We start from the raw sequence: 24,534 nt of genomic DNA on the forward strand, positions 1-24,534 counted from the left end.
CACATTGGTGTATGGGTAATGTAGTCTCTGCTCTCGGTGGGACGAATTAGGAAGCGTGCTTGTGAAGGGCGCTCTGTAAAGCGGCAGCGCAGCCAAACGATTATAACAGATGTGCAAATGAGAGTACCGGTACGCTAAAAGCACGTTCTGGGCGCATGGAGAGGTGGCGGTACTCTCAAGAGCTATATTTAGAAGTGGCGGTACTGAGTACCGGCGCGTACCGGCCCACTTAAAGCACTGTTCGTATTTAAATTACTATAAATATCGTGTTGCTCTATACCATGTGAAACAAATGTATCCCTCATGAATGATATCAAGTCATCTTGAGGCACAGACAATATTCCCGTAAGAAAGTAGAAGCCGCAATCAGTTTTTGGCAGTGACTTTTATATAGCCTTTATTTATGCAGTTAAAAAAATCTCGTTGACATTAAAAATGTCTTTTTAAGAGTAATCCGTCCAAGAAGACATCAGAAATATAACAATGACAATAATTCCGTAAACATATTTTAAGTGGACAAAAAGGACCGGGTTGGTTATAATGTAAGTACAATTGTACACGGTAATTAAAAAACAGATCTTTTCATATATTTTATAAGTAACCCCTTTGTAAACCCTGTTCACCGAAGTCTATTTACCAACAAACGTAAAGATATTACACATTAAAAAAGCACACGGAAACATTGGAAATCAGTTTTTCGCATCAAGCGATGTTTGGCACAACACCAGAACTGAGTTTTAGTTCCAGTTTTTCATAAGTGTTTAAAAACGTTTTGGCGTACACAGCTTTAAAAGTACATATTTAGAATATATTCTTGGAAGTTTCATGTCAGAAATAGCTTATTAAAGCATCTTTACAACAAAGTTTCTAATTGGATAGATGCTGATATTGACACGTGCAAAGCAGATCAGCGATACTGGTCCTGTGCCCACATGTTTTTATCAAAATAAAAGTTACACAGTATTGCTGTAAATGAGAATACTCCTATAGCTGGGTCATAATGAATGCATCATATTTCTGATGATGTTTGTATATTTTGTGCTTAATTCCTTAATATTATAAACACTGTTTGTCCTGCAGTGAAACACTCACTGAAGTATTTTGTCTGTGGATCTTCTGGACTCCCAAATGTTCCGGAGTTTATTGCTGTAATGGTGTTTGACGGCATTCAGACAGGTTATTGTGACAGCAGCAATAAGACATTAAAACCACAACTGGACTGGGCAAAGAAAATATTACAAACTAATCCTGAGCAGCTGGAGTGGTACACTCAGAAGTGTTTCGAGGACCAGCCAAATGTCTTCAGAGGCCAAATTTTTAGATGGAAGCAGCGTTTCAACCAAAGTGGAGGTGCAGTATTTTCTGTTACGCCTGATCTCAAATCCTGATAAATCATATACTTGATCAATACTGAGTGGTTTAAAATGTGCATTTTGCAATACTTTATCTATTAAACATAAGTAGGTTCGTTTTTGCTTTAAAATTTTGAATATACTAAGTTTTTCTGCTTTTTAGTGTTTGCAAGAGATGAAATATTTATCAGACGACTCCTGCATTGAATCAGTTTTTGACACTTGAATAATATAAAACACATTACGTTATTATTAAAACACTGACAGACTCAGAGTTATGTTCAAGACCTGAATAAGGAACATTACATAAACCTCTGAAAATAACCGCACACAGTTTACACTCTTCATCGTCCTTTGCCATCTCTGTTATTTTTCTCTCAGGTGTTCACATCATACAGAGAATAAGTGGATGTGAATGGGATGAAAACACTGACAGTGTGACCGGAGTGTTGAAGTATGGCTATAATGGAGAAGGCTTTCTTGAATTTGACATGAAGACACTGACGTGGATCGCACTGAAACCAGAGGCTGACATGATCAAACTGAAATGGGATGCTGATCGGATCAGAACAATAAAGAACAAAGACTTTCTCACTAAGATCTGTGCAGAGTGGCTGAAGATGTATGTGGACAATGGGAAAAGATCCCTGCACAGGACAGGTAGAATTGCACAAGTCACAGTTCCATAGAATCACTTTGTTTATTTTTTATTATTATATTTATTATTATTATTACTATTATTTTTTTTTTTTTAAAGCAGAATATTTAGGCTGAGTTTTATTTACTGATTCAGAAGGTAACTCTAAAGGCTGGAATCACACAAAGCTAAGCTGCAACAACATTTTATTGATAATTGCAGTTCAACATTTTCATCAGTAACATCTTCAAACAAGATTTATAAATGACAGAAAAAACTCGAAATTTCCTAATCAGTCCTGCTAGCGAAGTTATGAAAAATAAGCAAACAAGTCCAGGTGACCGCCTTCTGCACTGGGAATAAGAAGAGAAAGATGAGCTCACCAGTGTTTCCAACTGCCTTCAGTACGGAGGAATGCAAAAATTTACAATTTAATTTTGGTAAATTTGAGTGCAAAGTTGAAAAGTTCACTTTTTGCTCAAAAATGTAAAAAAATATAATGCCATGCACCTTTATAGTTATACATTAAATCCATGGACACCTGCTATAGCAGCTTTATCCTTTTTTCTACACACTTGTACATTCATAATAGATAATTGGTTATTTGCACGAGCAGAGATTCAAAGCAGAGAGGATTAAAACCCAAACACTAAAGAGAAGTGAACTAATAAAACATCCATCCATCCATTCGCTTCCGCTTGTCCTTTTCAGGGTCGCGGGGGACGCTGGAGCCTATCCCAGCTGTCATTGGGCGAGAGGCAGGGTACACCCTGGACAGGTCGCCAGTCTGTCGCAGGGCTAACACATAGGGACAGACAACCATTCACACTCACATTCACTCGCACATTCATACCTAGTGGCAATTTGGATTATCCAATTAACCTATCCCCACAAGTTGCATGTCTTTGGACGGTGGGAGGAAGCCGGAGTACCCGGAGAGAACCCACGCAAACACGGGGAGAACATGCAAACTCCACACAGAAAGACCCCGGCCTGATGGTGGAATTGAACTCAGGACCTTCTTGCTGTGCGGCAACAGTGCTAACCACCGTGCCACCGTGCTGCCCTAATAAAACATGAGCTTTGAAAATTGATAAGAACAAGCAGTGTAACTTAGCAAAGTCCACACAGGTGCTGACAATTGTCAGAAGAAGAGACAAACCTGTCTCATCTCTCCTCCTCTCCTATGCTTTGAACTTAGACATCCTTGTACTGAGATGGATTTCTAGTTTGCAGGCAGGACAAAGAGGCACAAGTTAGAGAAATGAACAAACCCTCAAGAACAGTAATTTTCAAAATAAAACAGGAAGTGAAAACAAGGAATACAAGGATGCCAGCACATAGACAAACTGCAGCTATAACAAATACTGTGGATATACAGACAGATAGCTATTTCATTTTGCATTGTATTTATTTTGTAAGTATTTTTTTTTAACTTGCATAATGCATAACAACAATTTTTAACAACTGGGTTTTAGGCTTCTTTGCCCTTGCTTTTGTAAACCAAAGAAACACAGAAACATTTCTGTGACCGAATTTACATTTTTTTAAATGATTACTTTTTACTTTTACGTTAGTAAAAAAATACAGTCAACAGGTGATTTTGCATAATGTAATAACATCTTTCATGGAGTTGTTCCATAGCTCATCTGTGTTTTCCAGGCAGTTCTAATGGTTGTTGCTAATTCACCAACCCCCCCCCCCCCTTTTTTTTTTAGCTTCACGCGCTGGTGAGAACTTTATATGAATGTTGTATGTTTTGGTTGAAATAAAATATTTACATGAGCGGAACTAATGATTCTTTTTATTTAGTACTTTCTCTAGTTGAGCATTTAGCTTTATGTGGTACCCAGTGACCATATATCACTGTGTTTGGTTACATTTGGCTTAAAAGTATGTCATAATGCAGCTGCTAGAAAGCTGGAGACGGGCTTGAATGGCTTGCCTTATATGTTACAATATGTTCCTATTTAATTTTCTTGTCTTGTTTCCTTTCCTTCTCTGCTTTATTGACTTTACTTCTTTCATCCATTCTCAATCTCTCTCTTTCCCATCATCCCTCTGTCCAGTTCTTCCCTCAGTATCGCTCCTCCAGAAAACTCCCTCCTCTCCAGTCAGCTGCTACGCTGCAGGTTTCTATCTTGACAAAGCCGTGATGTTCTGGAGAAAAGATGGAGATGAGATTCATGATGGTGTGGAAAAAGGAGATATCCTCCCAAACGATGATGGCACCTTCCAAATTATTGTTGATCTGAATATTTCATCAGTCAAACCTGAAGACTGGTGGAGATACGAGTGTGTGTTTCAGTTCTTGAGTGGTGAGAACATCATCGTCACCAAACTGAAGCAAATAATGATCAGAACCAACTGGAGAGAAAACATACTTAGGACTGGCAGAGGTGAGTGAAGCTCATTTGATTCATTTGCTGATATTGTGGATTGGCTAACGTGATGCTTGAATGTTTTGTCCTGAAGAATAGCCATTACTATGGGAATAACTAATGGGGGTCATCACAGAAGGAAAAAAAAAAGTTATTTTAATATTTTTTCACTGGTTAAATGCAATCCATTACTGCTCTTAACCTTCTTAAGAAAATATTTTTCAGAATTTGTTTAGACCATGTAAATGACAGTGATTTTTGGAATTTTATATTTCAATTTTTTCCCAAAATGTCTATTTTTTATTATAATTTATAATAAAAAAATGTCTATAATCCACAAATACGGATTTGGGTATATAATGACTGGGTATTGTGTTAGAAACAAAGGTACAACAAAGGTATGCAACATTGCTGACTCTGAATTCAGAAACACCTCGACTTCACCTAACACCTAACTTCAGAGCTGGGCCCTAATGTATGGCCCCGACTTTGGAACACAGGGCATGCTGCATGTGGGATTGTTTTTTTGTTTTTCAGTTTCAGAGAGGCGACCTACATCATGTAAGTACGACTTCATTGTTTGTTATTTGTATTTTCCGCTTTGGTCTGACAGTTTGGATTTAAAACATTATTTGTGTAACCGATATATTTTTTTCTTTGGCTTTAACAGCTCCTGACAACAATGTTGAACAGATTCAACTGAATCAGGTTAAATAGACAAACGCAGGACTCTGCACTCTCCAGTTAAATAAGAATAAAGTTGTTTTTTTTTAATTTTGTTATATGAACTTGACTTTTGTTTACTTTTTAATTGTTTTATTTAAAAAAAAGAAGTTCAAATGTTTACAATACATTTAGGCATTTTCATTTTTGTCTACGAGTCTCTGTATCATTACAGCTAAAACTGTTTTGTTCTGTTCCAAGCTTTTGTAGGGACAACAAATTTGTTAGAGTGGTGCTGTCTTTCTATTTCTGTTTCTTTAGAACCGCTTCATTTTCTATTGATTGTTGTGTTTTAAATGTGAGATTCTGTGTCATGTGATACCAGTGATATGTTTCTCAGAAGATTTTGATTTATCAAAACTGTTAAAGCTGCTCTCTATGTTTGAGTGCAGTCAGTGAAAAGAAATCCACAAAAAGAGATTTTTGTGTGTAGTTTCATATATTGTCCTCTGTTTTTATTATATTTGATTTAAGTTTTGTTATTAAATATGTTTTGTCATATTAAAGTTATCCGTTTAAGCTTCAGTCTGTTTAACTTTCTGGACGTTTTGTTTGTTTGAATGTTTGTTTGTGTTTCATGGAAAAAAGAAAAAAAGAATCTCATATTTTATTTAGATTTTTTGGAATTGATTTTCTCAGCTACATAAACAGGATCTATCTTATGTATTATAATTATTGATGTCAAAATAAAATCAAAATAAGTAAAGTCCAACAGAGGGAAGAGTGTGCCGTTCTTACAATTATAGATGATTTATTTTCTCAAACTTCTCAAGAAGCGGCAACAACATCTGTAAATTATGGAGACTGCAATGTGTCATTCATTCTGTTGGTCCCTAATGTGCATACTGGGGTAATATTTAGGAAGAAAAGTGAAAAATAAAATCAATTAATAGAAAACGAAATACTATATTTACAAGGTCACACAATATTAGAATATCAGTTACTCAATATGCCAATAATTTTTCAAAGACAAAAATTATAATCCAGTTGGCTGGAAACAAATATTAATAAATAACATGATTAATAATTATTACATAAATTATACAGTGAATAAAAAAATAAATGAAAGAACTAGTTGCCTTCGTTTGATAGAGCTGCATGTTAAACGTACGGAAAGAGTTCAGGGCTACCGGCAGAGCCCGCGGGCACGTCGCTGCAGCCCCCTCTGGCTTCAGCTCCGTGGCTGCTCTGTGACCCCACGTCTGGGGCTCTCCTCAGTTCTTTCCAGGAGGGTGGCACAGTGGTCCTCCTTGGGCACTTGTGCTGTGGGGGCCTCTGGATGTCTGGGGCCTGAATCTCCTCATGCCTGCTTCATGCCCTGGGAGACGGAGCTGTGTCCTGCGTGCAATAATATTCAATATTTAAGTATTTACTGTTACATTTATTTAGGTTATTGCAACAATATTGTGTGTATTGTGTTGTTCTATTTTCGGTTGTTTTCTCTTTCTTTTTCCTCTCTCAACACTGTCCCTCTCTCCCTCTGTTTTTTTCCCTCCCTCTCTTTCTTTCTTTCTCCCTTTCCTATCCCCCAGTCGTGTCTTTCCTGTCTGTAATATTTTAATTAATATTCATTTAAAAAAAGAGTTCAGGGTTTAGTTCTGTACATCACTGAAGCACATTTGTTTGTTTACCCAAGACCCAGAAAAAACACAACTCTCAGTAGGTCCTCATGCAGTGAACAGTCCCACTGAGGGAACTATGATTATACTTCATTCTTTATTAATATTTTTATTAAGCTGTTAAAATTATATTTCAGTCTTTCAGAGGACTGAAACTTTGGACAGATGACAGGATATTGATATAGTTTTCTTGGTCTGAAAGTTTAAAAGACAAATAGATGATAAATTGATTTATATCATTTTTTATTTCCATGTAAGAAAACAGGATCAATGTTTCAGCTTTAACAGCAGTTTGAGCTGATCTTGAGCACAGTTTTTACTTCATTTTACTTTAATAGGTACGGATGCAGGACGAGGAGATGAAGGGAAGCGCAAGTAAAACCTTAACAAAACGTTTTCACAACACTAAAACATAAAATACCATTGATCAACTCTAAATAAAATCCAAACAGTTAAGAAAACAAGAAAACAAACAAGAAAACACCTAAAAGAAAAAATATAAAAGAAAAAATGTAAAAAAAAAAAAAAAAAAGAATTTGTTGTACTTCAGCTTTTTGTCCTCCTTTCCATTTCTTAAAAAAATGGCATCTTGATCGTCACCTTTCCATACGAACCTCTTCTGAAGTTCAAAATTTCAGTTTATTCAGTGCTTAGTGAACATATCACTGTATGTTTATGATTACATTTAGCTTAATGTTTCTCACAATACAGTCTTTAATCTCCTGTCTTACAAAATAACATACAGGAGAAATATATACAAACAAGAGAAATATATGCATAACAACAGAAGGTACAAATACATGCAAGAATATGGACTGCACAGCAATACAGCAATACCAATGCTTCATAAAGACCTGTAGATAACTTAGAGGATCTATTCAAGCTTAGTGCATCATTACAACACAAATGTAAACACACACACATATGTGTGCACATTACTGTTCTAAACTGAGCCCGTCACTGTTCACCTGTTGAGCTAAATGTCGTCACTGTCTGGTTTCCCAAAATGAAAAAACAAGATCAATTTGTTGTTTCCTCACTGTCAGTAAGCTGGAACCCTGAAATATAGATGAGTGATTCAGAATAATGAAAATAAAAATATTTTCTAGGACTCTCATGTTATATGAGTACATACAATTATGAAGTTAAGTGGAAAAATCAGCTGCATCTCACCATGACTGTTTCTTTTCCAGATAAAGAATCCAAAGATTGCCAGGAGGAGTGAAACTCCAACAGCAGCTCCAACAACAGGACCCACAGGAAACTCTGAGAGAGAAACCGAAAAGTCCCACAATGTGGCTTCATTCACACAATTAACAAAGGAGCTTCCAATCTCAATGCCTCAGTTCTGAGAGTTCTTATTGGATAAAATACTGTCAATCTTTTTTTTCTTCTGTTAGTTGATTGGTTTGTTATTCGCAGGGTGCAAATGAGATGGTGTAATGTGAATCTAGGAAAGAACAAGTCTAAAAATATACTTTGACAACTCAGGGGGTAAAAGAAAAAAAAATCAGGCTTTGTAAACAGCCACACAGCTCCACACTCCTGTTCCTCTTTCTCCCTAAAGCCTAACCCAAACAACATTTTATTGTTGTAACATTCATCTGTGATAATCCAGCAGTATTTGAAGGATACATAAATTAAATAGGAGTTGTTTTGAACTATGAATCATGTAAAGCTACTCTAGCAGGTTTGTAGAATAAAACAAAATCCAGCTGGAAATGAGTACAAGAGTTCAACTTTGACATATCCGGCTACGTGACATATAAAGAAGACAAAGACACCATAGCTACAGTATTTTAACAGCAATAACATGACTTCTGAGCCTGTCTTACCACTGTTGGTTTGGATCACTTTTTTTTCCAGTTTGGTGATGATGTCTGTCTCTGCACCGGCGAACTGATACACACAGTCGTACCTGCTCCAGTCCTCTGGCTTGATTGATGAAAGATTCAGCTGAACACTCATCTGGAAGCTGCCGTCATGGTTGGGGAGGATCTGTCCTTTGTCCACACCATCATGAAACTCCTCTTCATCCTTCCTCCAGAACATTCTTGCTCTGTGAGGATAGAAACCTGTAGCGTGGCAGCTGACTACAGATGAAGGACTCCTCTGGAGGAGAGAAACTGAGGGAAGAACTGTAAAGCAAATGAGTCTTAACTGAGACAGATGTTTTGAACAGATGTCATGGGATATTTTTTTCATTTTCACTGGAATGTTATTGTGGATTAGAGATACAATGGGTACATAACATATGTCTGCACAGACTAAGAAATATAATCCTACCTGATCTCTGCAGAAAGCTTCTCCCATATTTCACATACTTCTTCAGCCAGTCGGGGCACCTGTTGATGTAGTAGTTCTTGTTGTGTTCTAATCGAGCTTTTTCAGCATCCCATTTCAGTTTTGTAATGACAGCCTGTGGTTTGGGAGCGATCCATGTTAGTGTTTGCAGGTCCAATGCTATGAAGTCCTCACCATTGTAACCGTACTGATTAAAACCTTTAATTTCTTCAGTCTCATCATCCCATTCACAGCCATTCATCCTCTGTAAGATGCAAGGACCTATAAGAAGAGATTGAAACAGAGCCAAATGTCATAAGTTGATTATCATAGGTGGATTAAATTAGTTTTTGACTAATATAATCATTACAATATACATATATCAGGCAGGAGAACAATAAAGAAAATGCTGAGCAGTTCTAGACTACATGGGACACTGTGAGGTTGTCACAGACACTTAGATGGAGATTTTAGTTAATGGCAAAGGCGTAGACAGAATCAGAGCCACTCTTGGGCAAGAATGGCATTGCATAATGTAAATCCATACATCAGTAAATAATCTAATAAAACTACCAGAACTTCTCCATGAATATCTAAACAAAAAAGATGTTTTGTTATTTGGACTTGGACAGATTTGAGATAAACAAAACATAACAAAAAAAAGTCATATCTCCTGTGATTTATTTTATTTTTCTTCAAAAATGTGTTCATGAATGCATGCATGTGTTTGCATGTGGTTACACTGACTACTACATTGTACTACACCAAAGTGACAAAACACCTGAGAGAAACATGTCTGCTAAGTCATAAAATAATGACAGCAAGATAAAGTTAAACATGGACGTACACATAGAATATATATGTCATTATCTTTTTACCTCTAGTCTGGTTTAACCGTTGCTTCAAGCTATCAATGTTGGCTCTGAAGACCTGCTGATTTCCGAAACACTTCTCAGAATACCAGTCCAGGTGCTGAGGGTCGTCTTTTACTAGTTTTTTCATCCAGTCCTGTGTGGGCTCGGCTGTCCTGATGTTGCTGTCACAGTAACCCACCTGAACTCCATTAACCAAAGCAGAAGCCACAAACTCTGGGAAGTCTGGGAGTCCAGACGTGGCAGTAAGGAAATATTTCAGGGAGTATTTCACTGTGAGGAGAGAAATTTTTAAGTTTCGAGATACATTTTAGAAGTGTTTTTAAAGCTGTTTTATCACAGTGGATTACTAAAGAACATGTTATAAACCTAATATTTTTGTCATTTTTACTCATGTAAAATAAAGATTGTACATTAACAGAGAGAATCAAATGCAAGGGAAAAATAGTATTTGTTATTTACGCCATTTTCCACTTAGACAATGTTTTATGAGACAGCAAAAATTGTTCATTAGTTACATACCATACTTATGCACAGTTACAGTATTTTTCCATGAGTTCACTCTCTCAGTGAGGACCTGTATGTTCATTTCACCCTTTATTTCTTTTCAGTTCTTCTTCTTATTTACTCCAATCCAACATTATTTTTAGACCACTTTAAAAACAACATGGCTGACTGAAGTACTTTCCAGTGAAAAACAGTGATAAAAGTTTAAAAAAAAACATACATTAAACACACAAAGAAAATTAAATAACAATAAAATAAATAAATACGTGAAAAAAGATTTTAAAAAATGAATAAATAACTTGTAAAACATGAATAAAATAAATAGATATTAAAATATGAAATAAATAAAATTAACAAAGTAAAGAAGATTAAAAGTAACCAAAAACTGACTAAGACTTCAAACTCTGGTACTACGCCTAGAACGCCTTGGCAAAAGAGTTTGTTTTTAAAAGTGATTTAAAAATTGCAAGTGTTGGGTCCACCCTAATATGGAGGCGCAACTTATTCCATCATTTGCAAGCTACAACAGCAAAAGCTCGGTCCCCCTGGCGTTTCAGTCTCAACATGGGAACAACAAGGAGTGAATGGTTTATTGATTTATTGATAATATTGTCTTGTAATTTGGTTAATCTTGTATAATTTCTGTTTTATTAGATTAATTTCAAATTTCAGCTCTGTCATTGCCATATTTCACGTGTACATTGAAAATAATAGGTAATAGATATAAATATAAAAATAGTATTTTATAAATAAATAAATAATAGAAATAAATAAACAAATGAACACACACAAACAAGAGAAGTCTATAGAGCTATGTTTGGCACAACAGTGCATTCAGATGATAATTCTGCAAAAGGGGGGAAAGATTTTTTATTTAAATTTAATTTAATTAATCTGATTTGCCTCTAAGATAAACGCAACATTTTGAAAGCAAAGTAACTTTAAAACACTCGCTTTAAAAGTGAAAGTAAAACTTCCACAGCTTGTTGCTACACAGGATAGTAACCAAATACAGACAATGTAATCAAATCAAACAACCCTTCCAACAATCCCTTCAGAAAGTAACAGTAAGAGTTACGATGTGATCTTGCCTGAAGACGCAGTGTTACAGAAGAGGAGCAGTGCAAGCAACTTCATTTTGTTCTGGAAATCCTGGAGCTCAAACCTTTGTCAGCAGATTTGAAACATGCTTCGTCCTCAACCTGTGGAATGTGGGCGTGTCAGACTGAAGTCTCACTGTCCTCATGAGGAAGCTACCACTACATCAACTATCACAACCAAAGTTCCCACGCATTTAAATAGAAATATCTAATCACAAACTGTTGAAACAAAAGACTATTCAGTCAAAACCGTTTCAGCTATCAGAGTTGTAGTGTATATACGTATAAGGTATACTTTCTGATACACGGTGTATTGGCGAGACAGAGCAATTATGAAGATTTAATCAGATATTTATGCATCCACATAATTTAATTTTTGTTTTATAATTCAATTTTTGTATTTAATGTCTTGCATTACCCTCAATTTAGACAGAACTTATTTTCAGGATTGATGTGTGTTGTTTTCAAATGAGCCTAAACTCACACAACAGAGGTTTAGAACAGAGACAAACACAGTCAGCAACAGAGCAAAGGATAAAAGTCTGCTTCTTTTATTTCGTTGTGCATGTTATCTCTGTGTATAATAATTAAGTTCTTATCAAAATAAAGGTTCAAAAATATTTAAACAATCATGTGCAACTCTCTATGCAGGGCACAGTACCATATATGTTTACATCATATTGAATAAATAGCTGGTTAGAAGGAAACAGACCTTGTAAAAACTCTGAACATGTACCAAAAAACACAGAAAACAAAAATGGATTTTAACTCTTCTCACACACTTAATACGCTTATTAAATAATTTAAAAAAATATATCATTATCAATATCATCACCCAGATGTTAGTGAAGTCACATCCTTGCAGCTTCAAATGTAGCATTTTGGCCATTGCTGATTGAGGAGTGGACAGAGAAATGAGGCACTTTATGCTAACTACACAATTTAGGCCCATCCTAAAGCATACCCTAGTTTCTGAACGAGCGTCATGTTGTAACACTTGAAATTAGTGACTGAGATTATAAACTCATCAGGAAACTGTTTACTGAGATCAAAATGTAAAGCAGCTGTTTGGCTGTCCTCCATACAGGCAGATAACACTGGTTTAACGCTTTGCATTTGCATTGTTCTTCAAACCTGAAAGCTGCATCTTTCTATGCATACTGTATGTTCAGCTAATGAAAGCTGGTGGGTCATCAGCACTCTCCAAATGAAAATATTTCCCTTTCTGGGAAAATGTGATGAAACTCAGTGTTCTTCTCACCGTCACTGCTCCCCTGCTAAGACAAACAGAGAACAGAAAATGAAATGTCTCCTGTTACAGTAAACAGAGTATCAGTTACTAACAAAGTAAAAACAAGTTGCGGCATTTTATTAATATTACTCACTGTTTGTAAGCTCGAACCCTGAAATACAGGCAGAATAATGAAAAACAAAATGATTAACATGACAGAGTTTAGCAGAGCCAAATTATCAAATAACTCACTAAAAATATCACCAAAAATATCATGTAAGTACATATAACTACAACATGCACAAATTCCAAATTCATTATTGGAGTAAAATCTGCTGTAATCTCACCATTGTTGTTTCTTCTCCAGATGAAGAAACCAAAGACTGCCAGGAGGAGTAAAACTCCTCCAACACCTCCAACAACAGGACCAACAGGAAACACTGAGGGAGAAACTGAAAAGGTCCAAAATGTAAGATCATTCACACTGCTGCCAAACCAAGCTGCTGTTTCCAGTGTTAATGCATCACTTCTGAACATTGTATGTGGTTAAGAACAACATTTTCTTCTTCAATGGTGTGGTTCATGAGATCTGTAGTGGCCAGATCTCAGTTTGGATCATAAAGAAAAAAAAATTGTGTTTAGGATGGTTTACAATGTAAAAGCAGAAACTGTAAATACTGCTTCAGCCTGATTTAATTATGCATTTTTGGCTTTTTTGTTATCAAACTTCTCCTTAGCACCATTCTTCTATACATGGTTATAGGATGAAGTTGTACAATATTTGGTGTTTATTATATTGGTTCATGCCTACGATCAGATTTGGCACATTTGAGGAACTTTAGCAGATTAAACTCCCTTTCATCCTAATTAATGTCTCCATTGTTTCCTCTGACACTGTGCAAAATATTTTACATTACATATAGTTGTAATTTCTTGACATTAAAATGACATCACTAATGAATTTCTGTTGACTCAAGAATTTCATGCAGACATTTGTTTCAGAGTTTGTTTGTTTTTTAAATATGATGGTGTTGTAAACTTTGAGATACAGAAGTTAATTCCTGAGCCTTTCTCACCCCAGTTTGTCCGGATCGCTGTCTTGTCCAGTTTGGTGATGATGTCTTCCTTAACATCAGAGAGCTGAAACACACAGTCGTACCTCCTCCAGTCCTCTGGCTTGATGGATGAAACATTCAGCTCAACGCTCATCTGGAAGCTCCCGTCGTGGTTGGGAAGGATCTCTCCATGTTCCACACCCTCATGAATTTCCTCTTCACCTCTCCGCCAGAACATCATGGCTCTCTCTGGGTAGAAACCTGTAGCATGGCAGCTGACTAGAGAGGAGGGAGTCCTCTGCAGGAGAGAAACTGAGGGAAGAACTGGGAAAAGATAAAAACAAAATAGGGAGAGAGGCTTTATCTGGGACAGCTGATAGTCATTGATGAAATGCTTGTCTATGCACTGGTTCATTTTCCTTGAAATGGTGCTGTAGAATAGAAACAGAAAGAGAAGTTTTTGCAACGAAATATAATAGCATATGTAATTCTACCTGTTCTCTGCAGAAAGCTCCTCCCATATTTCACATACTTCTTCAGCCAGTCGGGGCACCTGTTGATGTAGTAGTTCTTGTTGTGCTCTAATCTGGGTTTTTCAGTATCCCACTGCAGTTTCGTGACGACAGCCTGTGGCTTAGGAGCAATCCATGTTAGTGTCTGCAGGTCCAACGCTATGAAGTCTTCCCCATCATAACCATACTGATTAAAGCCTGTGATTTTATCAGTCTCATCGTCCCATTCACAGCCATTCATCCTCTGAAAAATGTGAACACCTGACAGGGAGAGAGAGAGAATGCAGAGCCAGTAAAGTTGTGGATGGTTAAAGATGATCAGAAAGGTAAATCCTGCTGCGAGTCGTCAATATTTATCATCAAAACAACACCCGCATCATAAGAGGAAAAGAAATTCTCATCTTTATTATTCTTGTCCTTGGAAGTAACCATTCACTTCAGCTACTGTTGATGTACACAGTGACAGTGACCTTGTATATAGCAGATATTTTTCTTGCCATCCCTCTAACAGAGCAAATTAAATTAGGTCAGTAATTTATTCTGGTCACTAGAACAGAGTAAATATCTTACTTGTAATTTTACTTATGTGGTAGACTGAGTGTTTTAGGTGTGTAAATGAAAACCTCCAAATAAAATGAAATAAATTATGATGGGAGGATGTAAGTCTCGCTGTGTGTGTGAATGAAAAGAGCAACATTTTAGGTAAAGGGTGATATTAGTGTACCTGCAGTTTGGTTTAAGCGCTTCTTCAAACTATTAATATTGGCTCTGAAGACCTGCTGATTCCCAGAGCACTTCTGCGTGTACCACTCCAAGTGCTGAGGATCTTTTTTTATTAACTCCTGCATCCAGTCCAGTTTGGGTTCAGCTCTCCTGAGGCTGCTGTCGCAGTAGCCCACTAAAACCCCATCAACTAAAGCCGCACCAACAAATTCTGGGAAGTCTGAGATCCCAGAGGAAGCAGTGATGAAATATTTCAGGGAGTGTTTCACTGTTGAGGAAAACATGTCAGCCATTAGAGCACAAATGGAAGGATGAATTTATTTATAATGGAATTTTACTAATAATTCAGTATTTATTGCTCTTAAAAAATTCCTTCTCGTGAATTTTAATTTAATTTCATCTTAAGTCAAATCTATCATATCTGTATTATATACTTCTATCTCCTTTTATATAGGACGGTCTCAGGTTAAACTAGCAGATTGTCGCTTTGTTGGCTACGCTGCCCCCCAGTGTTTAAATATGGTATAATAACAAATGATGTACTAATATTGTCATTTAAACTCAATAGTAGTAGCAGCCGTATCACCAGAAGGAGTAGTAGTACTATTTGTTGCTGATATACAACTAATTTAGTTACATTAATGGGAACTGCGTGTGACGATATCAACGGGTTGACAATGTCAGCAGTTCTTCCTCGTGATAACTGCGGATTAAATATCAATAATATTAACTAAATTAGGAGGAGATGTTTCAGCAGTGCATTTATGAGCTATTCCTAACTTCCTCCTACGTGTAAATAATTGTAATTTAGGAGATGATAAAATTAAAGACGAAAGTAAAACTAAAAACGCAGCATCAGAGTACCGTTATACAGGAAGAAAGGACAATAACAACTGTTGCAGCACAGACGTGCTTTACAGAAATAAAAAGGGATAATTTTACCTGCAGATGAAACGTGACAGGAGAGGAGAAAAAGACACAGGCTGTTCATCCTGTTTGTAAATAAGACGGGTCCTAAAATAGGCCGCTGATAAGAAATGTGAAGAGAGAAACTGGGGGTGTGAAAGCGTCTCTGACCAATAACGTCACATTTAGATGCTGGCAGAACACACCGGCCGACCAGTCATAACGTATCGTGCGAGTGCGAAAGTGAAGCACTGCATAATAAGCTGGGGGGGGGTTTCTGGGGTTTTTTTCTTTTAGGATTCAGCAGTTGAGCTTTTCTGCCAATTTTACCACATCTGCCTTTTATTCAAAAACTCGTTAAAATAGGTCAGCATATGTCAGGAATGTGTCTTACTGTAAGTAACTTTTAGGACCTAAATGACAAAAGCATTGTCTCCTGATTAAAAATGTAGATTTTTTAAAAATTTATTTTCAATTAATTACTTTTTAAAAAAAATGCGATTTATAATGCAGTAATGACTGCTTCATCAAACGATTATTATCATTGGATTTAAAGCAACTTCTTTTTATGTTCCGCTTTTAAATAAAAGTTATCTGACAATTAATAAAATATAAATGTGTATAATCTTATTGTTGTTGTTGTTTATTTATGTCGTGATAGACTCCCTCTCTATCATAAAAAAGTCTCCTTCCTTTACATAAATAAACAAACCTTCAGTTAATCGAGTCACGATGTTTATATCCTCCTTGTCTCCGGGTTGGTGCTGTCGGAATCACATATCTCGCGATAATTTGGTTATCTCCTTTAAATTAGAAGAAATGGTACTCTTTTTATTTTGAGTTAAACGTTTTAATATGCCACTATAATGCTTTAAAAAGGCAATGAAAATATAATTGAATCTAAGTAGTGAGTAAAAAGGTGTCTCAAAAGCACCACGAAAGGAGGAGGTAGACTTTGAATGGAACGCGTTCCCGCGAGGTTTCGTTTAGTTTAGTTGAGTAAATGCCACGTCTTATTCTCAGCCACCAGCATCATCAACGTAGGCAGAAATATTGGTAGTTCTGAGCTCAGGACAGACGGTTATCAAGTGGCCGACACTCGGTGATATCTGGCACGATCTGGTAAGATTTTAATCTTTATTTTTTTCTGTTATCATGTTGCATTCAGACATGTTGCTTCTGCTGCAGCAACATGCTAGCAAGTTTAGTAACTAGCTAGCTAGCCAGCTAGCAGACTTTCCTAACAGCTAATTGAAACCTGCGGTCAGTTGTCCTCTTTGAGCGGCTTTTGCTGTTTACTTCGAGATTAAAGTTGATGCTCTCCACAGGGATTATCCACTTTCACCCACCAAACAGTGAGCAAATAAACAATCACAAGAGAAGACAAAGCTAGCTCAATCAAAGTCAGATTACCTTCACTTCATTGTATCGTCACAGCTAAAATGATACGGCTGCAAGCACACATCAGCAGATGCTGGTGCACATACATACACATGCAGCGATGTATTACAGTATTATATCAAAGCAAACCAGCTAAAAGCACAAAAAACACAAGCTACAAAGTTTGCTTTTTGATTTGAAGAGCTTCAGTCTGGAGTCACAGCAGTGGACAGTTGCAACGGCTTTATGCAAACTCTGATGAATTAAGGATAATTCGCTGTTATCTTGATCAGTTCACTGATCAATCGCCACATTTGGTGCGGATCCCATTTCTTACTGGAAATGCGTCCTAAAACGCACGGAATGACATACATAGTCATATATTAATAGGTTAGGCTTATTAAGGCTTATTTTTTGACGTCTCAGATCTTGGCGAATAGCTCGAATCCTGCATTTAAAGAAAGTGCTCGTTTCTGCAGTAACTTGTCTGTACATGCGTAGTTTCTAATTTCCTACCTTGGATGTCACACAAACTGTTCGGGCCAAAGATTGATTCTGACTCATACTCTGTTCTTCTTGTGATTTTTAAACTCACCATGAACAGAACGTGATCCTAAAATATGGCTAGATGTTTACTGATTAAATAAAGATAACATTGAGGAGGACTATGCTCAATAACTTGTTGCACTGTCTGTACATGCGTAGACAGTGCAACAAAGAGTGACTGGGGATTTGTGCTTCAACAGGAAACCTACGTCATAACCACAAACCCCTCTGAACCCTATGCTATAACCTACAACCAAACATGCACCTAACTACACATCGGCTCTACGCAGCACACAACTGTTTTAACTGTCCTGTTGAGTACAGTCAATTCAGTAAGAGAATAACAATCATCATCTCACTATAAGGAATAGGACTAATCATAGCATCAATATAAAGACTCACAAATGTCAGCAAATTCCTGGGGAGAGACTGGTGAAACAAAAGGGAATGTATAAAGAAGTGAAAAAAGCTTAACACAAATATGTTTGCAAGAAATGATCAAAACAAAGGGTGGGCACCCAGAAGGGAAAGAAGTCCCAACATTGTATCTGGTTCTAACAAACCACCATATATAAAACATCAGGACATGACCACAAAGAAATTAACACATAATGCACCAGGCACAAGCATAAATGCCAGTAGAGTTCAGCAACTTACACAAGTTACGTCGTAGGCTCTACAAAGACGGCCTGAGACTAACTGAGAAGCTTTGAGTGTAGATGTAAACATGCCCTCTGAGTTACAGCCATAACTGTATATAAATGAGGAACATAACCATTATTGCATCACCCATTGGTCTTGGATTCTTCTTGTTAAAGGAGCAGGAAGTTACTATATTTGGAGTAGAAGGTGGTAGTTATCAGCTGATGCTAGCTTGGTTACCAAGCTGCATTTTTAAACTGCTTAATATAGATGAGACTAGTAAAGTATTACAATTTCATTGACAATTGTTCAATAAGGCAATAACAACACAAACAGAGTCATGAGGTCCAGTTCAGTGACTCAAAGTGTGGTCCACCCGTGCCTGATCAGCTGCATTTCCCTGTCTGTCAGCAGCCTTAATCTTAAGCCTGAAGAAAATTAAACTGCAGTGTTACAAACAGATTGACCCTCTGTTGTTAAGGATGTGGAAACTGTCCACAGAGGGGAATTTCATAGTTAATTTTGCATCAAACCTTTAAAGATTTCCTTAATGTCATTTGGTTGGACAGTTTAAACTTAGAGTGTGTTTCTTCACCCTCACTTTGGCTTCAGTTTTGATGCTGCTGGGTTTTTATTTATTAGATGTCTTCTTCTCCTTTCTCTACATCCCAGGGTTTTAATATGGGCTGTTTACGTCTGCTGGCATTGACATTGGCAACATCTGCAGTACTATTGTTGGCATCCCCTTTAGCCACTGCTCACAGCCATTCCCATGGTGACCATGGACATACCCACGGCCACCATCACCACCACCACGGCCACTCACACGGCGAGGATGACCACCATGGGCACTCCCATGGCTCTCAGGTGAAGATGTTCCATGGAGCAAGCAAGTGGAGCGCTGAGGCCAACCTGCAGGAAGAGGAGCACGATCACGGCCACGATCACGGACACGATCACGGAAACGATCACGGCCACGATCACGGACACGGCCACGATCACGGACACGATCACGGACACGATCACGGACACGATCACGGACACGGCCACTCTCATGATCACGGACACGATCACGGACATGGGCACTCTCACGATCACGGACATGATCATGCTCATCATGAGAATGTTGTTCGAGTACACAAGGAGGGAGGTGGACACGAGCACTCACACGGAGGGGAGAGGACGAAGAGGGAGGCGGGCAAAGAGAAGAGGAACATGGTGGAGCTCTGGACACAGGTGAGTGACTGCTTGTTTAGGTTCAGCAGTTGGGTTTGAAGACCAATTAATCATAGTGGCATAAACCTGTTTTTCCTGCTGATGATTTGAGTACGTTGATACAATGTTCACATCTCAGTAAAACTCTATAAAGCATGAAGACGAGAAACGTCTGTCTCCAGTAAACCACAGCTTCAAATGTCAGATTCAAAATTTTCTGTGAATAATAAAAATAAATGGGTCATAGCCACAGACTAAGGAAAAGTATATTATTATACTCTTATAAGTCCTTTCGTTAAATACACTTTATTTTTAGTAAAAAAAACAGTTTAGAAAACAATATGAAAATACACAGATTATTTAGATAATTAACAAATGTTCATTTTACCATTTATCATCGCCAGTAATCACATGTATTTAATCAGATTACATTTTGTGTGTGAAGAAGAAACATCAACCTTTTACTGCACTGTAAATTCAGTCATCACAATATGTTTACAAATCAAACAAAATATGTCACTGATTATTTTCTCTGATTATCTCCTTGATGCTTGAAAAGAAAAACATTTGCCATTTTACACAAAACTGTGCAACTGTTCCTAGACTGCAGCTAGGTCTGTCAGAGCGCTCTACACCTTTATTGGCATTACTTCAGATGTGTTGCATGAACAGACAAGAATGTGATAATAAAAAGCAAACTGCACTCTTTCCACAAATGGCAATCCACCGCTCCCAGCACAACATCAAAGCTCTTCAAAACATCATGCTAACCTTTGTTATACACTTTTATGATACCATCACAAAGCTGGTAGGGAGATACACAGTATGATGCTCAAGCCAAGTGTCAATCCCAACCAAGCAGCAAAGGCTTCATAAGTGAAATTGCTTTTTAAAGCCTTAGTTTGTAGTGAGAGGTCTGTTATTGCAAGCTGTTGATCATGGTTTACATTCTTTTGAAATTATTGTTGTGCAGCAAAACAGCAGGATTCTTGAGACAAAATCTGACTCGTTATGATCTCATAACGAATTGAATTGTGGAGTTTTGCACAACTGGGTGATATCTGTATGCAACTTATTGTGTGCCTTTATCTGTATCTTCTCTAAAGAGTTTCCCTGGCTCTCGTTTGTTTCTTATTTTGAGGAACTTGAATGCGCTGTCTGTTCCCTGAATGACTCACAGCCTTGCAGTGGTGCATTGTTACTACTGAAGAACAAAGTTGGAGTTATAGTCGGCATCCAAATGGCTCCTTGGTGCTGTATCTGTCTGAGCCAGAAGCTCTTTAGTTTTGTTTTCCAGTCATCAGCTCTGTGCTGACTGATCCGAAAACCTCAGAATATTATATTTGTATCCTTTCCTTTTTTTTCCTCTCCTAGTTTATATATTTTCCTTCATGTTTCTTCTTTGGTGAGTTAAGGATTATCTTTCACATGAATACAAAGCATTTGAAATTTAAACTCCCTCCTTCATCTTTGTCTGCAGGCTATCGGAGCCACTCTGCTCATTAGTGCAGCTCCCTTCCTCATCCTGTTTCTGATCCCAGTTCAGTCCAACAGCGACCAGCACCAGAATCTACTCAAAGTGCTGCTGAGCTTCGCATCTGGTGGATTGCTGGGTGACGCCTTCCTCCACCTCATACCACATGCTCTGGGTGAGTACGAGTTCCATTCTCATTTCCTTTTTCTTTTCTTTTTTTTTTTACTGTAAGTTTATGTAAGTGAAGGTTTTAAGTATTTATAAAGTGTTTCAAATATGCTCACTTTAATCACAAAGATCGTATGACAGAGACATAAGTTTCTAATTGATTACAGTGATATTCAGTCCAGTGATTTTGCACGTCGGGCACTGAAAAAGTAAACGCATATATACAGCGAGAGATGTTGCAACAGTTAGAAAATATGACACTTTGTGGAAAAAAGTAAGGTTGTAGTCGGGCAAAGTCTTTGCGTCTGGTTTTGACTTCTTCTCTTCCTGTATCAGCACTTATGTGGTGTTATTGTCCAAGTGGCGACACCCGTCGTTCAGGAGAATACTGCAGCGGCTAAATAGAAGTGACTGCGTGATGATGTTGCGGCGGCGTGCTACGCGACCCATGCGGAGGGTATACTGGTGCCTTTACAGCTTTGGCACTCCTGTCAAAGCCATAATTGCCTGTGATGGTAAAATGAGCAGCTCGGTGTCTCTGTTGGTTTTAACTTTTAGATTTGTTAAACAGCTGAGAGAGAAAAACAGAGCAGCACGATCCTCACTTTGTCTTTCTGACGTCTCCTCGTGTCATATTTGTTTTGCACAGAGCCCCACTCACATCACGAAGATGGGGATCATGGACACTCGCATGCAACTGAAGAGTCGCATGACCACGGCCACTCTCACGGTATGCATTAATGGGATTTCCTTTTTTTAATGTTGCCAGTGTGTTGTCTGGTTATTTGCCGGTGATTTTAAAAGAAAAAGTTTCTAAAGCCAAGCAGAGCTCATGAAGCAGTGCTCCCTATTCCCTACCTGTATAGGAGCGGCCCACGGTCATATGATGTCTGTGGGTCTTTGGGTTCTCGGTGGGATCATCGCTTTCCTAGTGGTGGAAAAATTTGTGCGTCTGCTGAAGGGAGGACATGGACACGGACACTCCCATGGACACTCTCACGGTACGCTGGAGGAAACTCTTCTTTTGATCAAACTCTTTTAAATTGCCCTGAAAGATCAGTTGTGTACAAAACCAGATTCCTGCATGTAGTAAATGTTATTTTGTTGCTGTTTTCATTTCAGAAGTTTTTTGTAAAACTGCATGTTCACTAGATTTCCCAGCTATATTCTCTGTAGGTGTTTTGAACTTTGTTCTGTGTGGCTTTTTCAGTTGCTGCCAAAGAGAAGGACAGTGATGGAGAGGAGGAAAAAGAAAAGAAGAAGAAGGAGAAGAAAGAAAGCAAAGATCAGAAACCATCAAAGAAAGAGGAGAAAAAGAGTACAGGTGAAGCACTGAAGTGTAGTTACTGTGCTGAAGCAACTGATTTCAAACAGAATTTGAACCTGCACACACCCACACTTCTTTGAGCTTCTTAAAAATGCCGCTGCAGGACGTTCACTGATAGAGCCTGGTCACTGTGTACGTCAGCCTGTGTGTGGCTTATTTTTACGAGTCATAACTACACAATAGTGGTAGTAAAAATGACATTTTCTACTGTTTATTCCCACTGCTGCCATCTTGGATTGTAAAGTTGGGTTGTGGTATGGCTGCTCTGACTTTTTAAGGGGGAAAATCCCCTTTGGCGAACTCTGAATTTCCAAATTCCCACTTCAGATGGAACTGGGATAGAATTAACGTGGCGCAGAGGTTGGATTCTTGATTGTCTGGAATCTGCAAAAATTTGCAGTTGAGGATAAAACAGAACATGTTCACATGTGAGATGGTGAACAGACTGGTACCAGGCAGTCTCCCATTCAAGTACCAACCAGGCCCGACCCTGCTTAGCTTCAGAGATCAGCTGTGTGTAACACAAAACAGAACCAAGCTGCAAACATGTTTTCTTGGTCTTTCAAAATCTGTTTGGAATCAAGTTTTTAATGTGTGTGTCAGAGGAAAGAATGTTCACATTTTCCTTGGGTTGTTCTTATTTATGGTTTTTTTTTTTTGTGGGAATCTTGAAACATAAAAAGCTCATTGTTTGCATCAATCCATGAGCCACTAAACACTTTACATATTCTTCGGGTCTTTACTGTTCCTTCCACTAATGCAGATATCAAGGTGTCTGGTTACCTAAACCTGGCAGCTGACTTCACACATAATTTCACTGATGGTTTGGCAATTGGAGCTTCATTCCTGGTTGGTCCAGCTGTGGGCACCGTCACCACCATCACCATCCTGCTTCATGAGGTCCCACATGAGATCGGAGACTTTGCCATCCTCGTCCAGTCTGGCTGCACCAAGAGGAAGGTAACCACCAAATATGAAAAAGCTGCAAAAAGTCTCAAAGTCGTTGACACAGTGTACACACACACTTGTCAGTATACTTAACAAAGTATAAACAAGCAGAAAACAACAACTACATACAAGGAGGAATTAATAAGAACTATTCAAACAAAGACAGCCTGTCTACATGCAGTTTTCTAATTAAACTGTAAAGCGTGTTCACCAGGAAATGGTTATCCACCCACATACTGACACATCTTGTCTCGTGGTCAGTTTAGTCTCTAAATGACAACCCAAACAGCATCCAAGGTCATTAAATATGTAAAGCCACTGCTCCACCTTCCCCATAAAACACAGTGGAAAACCTGCTGTGGTTTGGCTGGCAACTGTGCTTTTGAACCATGAAACTCTTGAATTTTAGTATAGAGGCCAAAAAGTCCTTGGATTTCTGTGCACAGTTCTCAGCGCGCTTTTAACTGAGTGAAACTGTAAAACTCCATAGTGGTGCTGAAAATGGAGAGAATAGACGAATCCTTCAATTGTCACACAGGGGTAAATTTGGTTGTATCAGCAGTAAAAAACAAAAAAAACCAAACCACATACACAAACAGAACAAGACACGGAACAGAAACACACACAATTTTTACATATTTACATCATGGACAATAGTTACCAAAGCAGAGTACTGTACAGGTATTAAAATTAGAGTACAGATAAGGACAAAAAGTAGTAAACAAGCCAAACAAATATTTTTGGTACAAATTCACCCTGACTGTGTGATGCTGCTGTGCTCTTTGCTGATATGTACAGGGAAGCTGCTTTGGTCCACACATGCAAAACAAGCTTCCTCTTGCACTTTTCTTTCACAATAAAAGCCCTTGATATATGCACAGTATGACAGCTGTACTCTTGGAATATATGCAACATATTTAAAGCTAATTGTAA

General features: G+C 37.8%; 4 protein-coding genes across 7 annotated transcripts in view; 2 read left to right on the forward strand and 2 right to left on the reverse strand.

Annotated features, from left to right (window-relative positions):
• The window catches only part of LOC102298665 (major histocompatibility complex class I-related gene protein-like), a 15,009-nt gene extending 9,025 nt beyond the window's left edge, over positions 1–5,984 (forward strand). The window contains exons 2-4 of the mRNA XM_005933711.3: positions 1,081–1,350; positions 1,734–2,012; positions 4,059–5,984. Coding sequence (XP_005933773.1) covers positions 1,081–1,350; positions 1,734–2,012; positions 4,059–4,396 — 887 coding nt within the window. The 3' untranslated portion in view covers positions 4,397–5,984. The remainder of the gene's footprint in view (positions 1–1,080; positions 1,351–1,733; positions 2,013–4,058) is intronic.
• Positions 5,985–6,972: 988 nt separating this feature from the next.
• On the reverse strand, positions 6,973–12,158 carry LOC102289218 (major histocompatibility complex class I-related gene protein). 2 transcript variants are annotated; one of them, XM_042225315.1, is made up of 6 exons: positions 11,466–12,158; positions 9,874–10,140; positions 8,999–9,277; positions 8,548–8,850; positions 7,886–7,990; positions 6,973–7,770 (listed from the first exon to the last, which is right to left on the reverse strand). In XM_042225315.1, exons 1-6 carry the CDS (start codon positions 11,509–11,511, stop codon positions 7,733–7,735), a joined length of 1,038 nt encoding a protein of 345 aa, XP_042081249.1. In that variant the 5' UTR covers positions 11,512–12,158; the 3' UTR covers positions 6,973–7,732. The 2 variants fall into 2 exon arrangements, with proteins under 2 accessions (XP_042081249.1, XP_042081248.1); XM_042225314.1 differs by lacking the exons at positions 6,973–7,770; positions 7,886–7,990 and having other exon boundaries at positions 8,312–8,850.
• Positions 12,159–12,284: 126 nt separating this feature from the next.
• LOC102289525 (major histocompatibility complex class I-related gene protein) lies at positions 12,285–16,064 on the reverse strand. 3 transcript variants are annotated; one of them, XM_014337250.2, is made up of 7 exons: positions 15,938–16,064; positions 14,997–15,263; positions 14,255–14,533; positions 13,782–14,084; positions 13,053–13,157; positions 12,860–12,877; positions 12,285–12,748 (listed from the first exon to the last, which is right to left on the reverse strand). In XM_014337250.2, the coding sequence occupies exons 1-7, from the start codon at positions 15,984–15,986 to the stop codon at positions 12,738–12,740; spliced, it is 1,032 nt and encodes a 343-aa protein (XP_014192736.1). In that variant the 5' UTR covers positions 15,987–16,064; the 3' UTR covers positions 12,285–12,737. The 3 variants fall into 3 exon arrangements, with proteins under 3 accessions (XP_014192736.1, XP_014192735.1, XP_042081250.1); XM_014337249.2 differs by having other exon boundaries at positions 12,285–12,751; XM_042225316.1 differs by lacking the exon at positions 12,860–12,877 and having other exon boundaries at positions 12,285–12,751.
• A 682-nt stretch (positions 16,065–16,746) lies between these two features.
• slc39a7 (solute carrier family 39 member 7) overlaps positions 16,747–24,534 on the forward strand; it is a gene marked incomplete in the record, with an annotated part of 9,164 nt that continues 1,376 nt past the window's right edge. The window contains 8 exon segments of the mRNA XM_005933714.3: positions 16,747–17,023; positions 19,142–19,408; positions 19,499–19,705; positions 21,165–21,333; positions 21,976–22,056; positions 22,193–22,327; positions 22,537–22,650; positions 23,417–23,613. Of these exon segments, the coding sequence (XP_005933776.2) occupies positions 19,151–19,408; positions 19,499–19,705; positions 21,165–21,333; positions 21,976–22,056; positions 22,193–22,327; positions 22,537–22,650; positions 23,417–23,613 (1,161 nt within the window).

The sequence above is a fragment of the Haplochromis burtoni genome, unplaced genomic scaffold (genome assembly GCF_018398535.1).
Source record: "Haplochromis burtoni strain Fernald_Lab_line unplaced genomic scaffold, NCSU_Asbu1 Contig_168, whole genome shotgun sequence".
NCBI lineage: Eukaryota > Metazoa > Chordata > Actinopteri > Cichliformes > Cichlidae > Haplochromis > Haplochromis burtoni.

Coding starts and splice junctions, on each gene's coding strand:
- LOC102289525 (XM_014337249.2), bottom strand. CDS start 15,986: ATGAACAGCCTGTGTCTTTTTCTCCTCTCCTGTCACGTTTCATCTGCA. Junction 15,264..15,937: donor CTGTCACGTTTCATCTGCAG/GTAAAATTATCC, acceptor TTTCCTCAACAG/TGAAACACTCCCTGAAATAT. Junction 14,085..14,254: donor GAGCTTTCTGCAGAGAACAG/GTAGAATTACAT, acceptor ATCTTTTCCCAG/TTCTTCCCTCAGTTTCTCTC.
- LOC102289218 (XM_042225314.1), bottom strand. CDS start 11,511: ATGAAGTTGCTTGCACTGCTCCTCTTCTGTAACACTGCGTCTTCAG. Junction 9,278..9,873: donor ACGGTTAAACCAGACTAGAG/GTAAAAAGATAA, acceptor CTCTTCTTATAG/GTCCTTGCATCTTACAGAGG. Junction 8,851..8,998: donor AAGCTTTCTGCAGAGATCAG/GTAGGATTATAT, acceptor TTTGCTTTACAG/TTCTTCCCTCAGTTTCTCTC.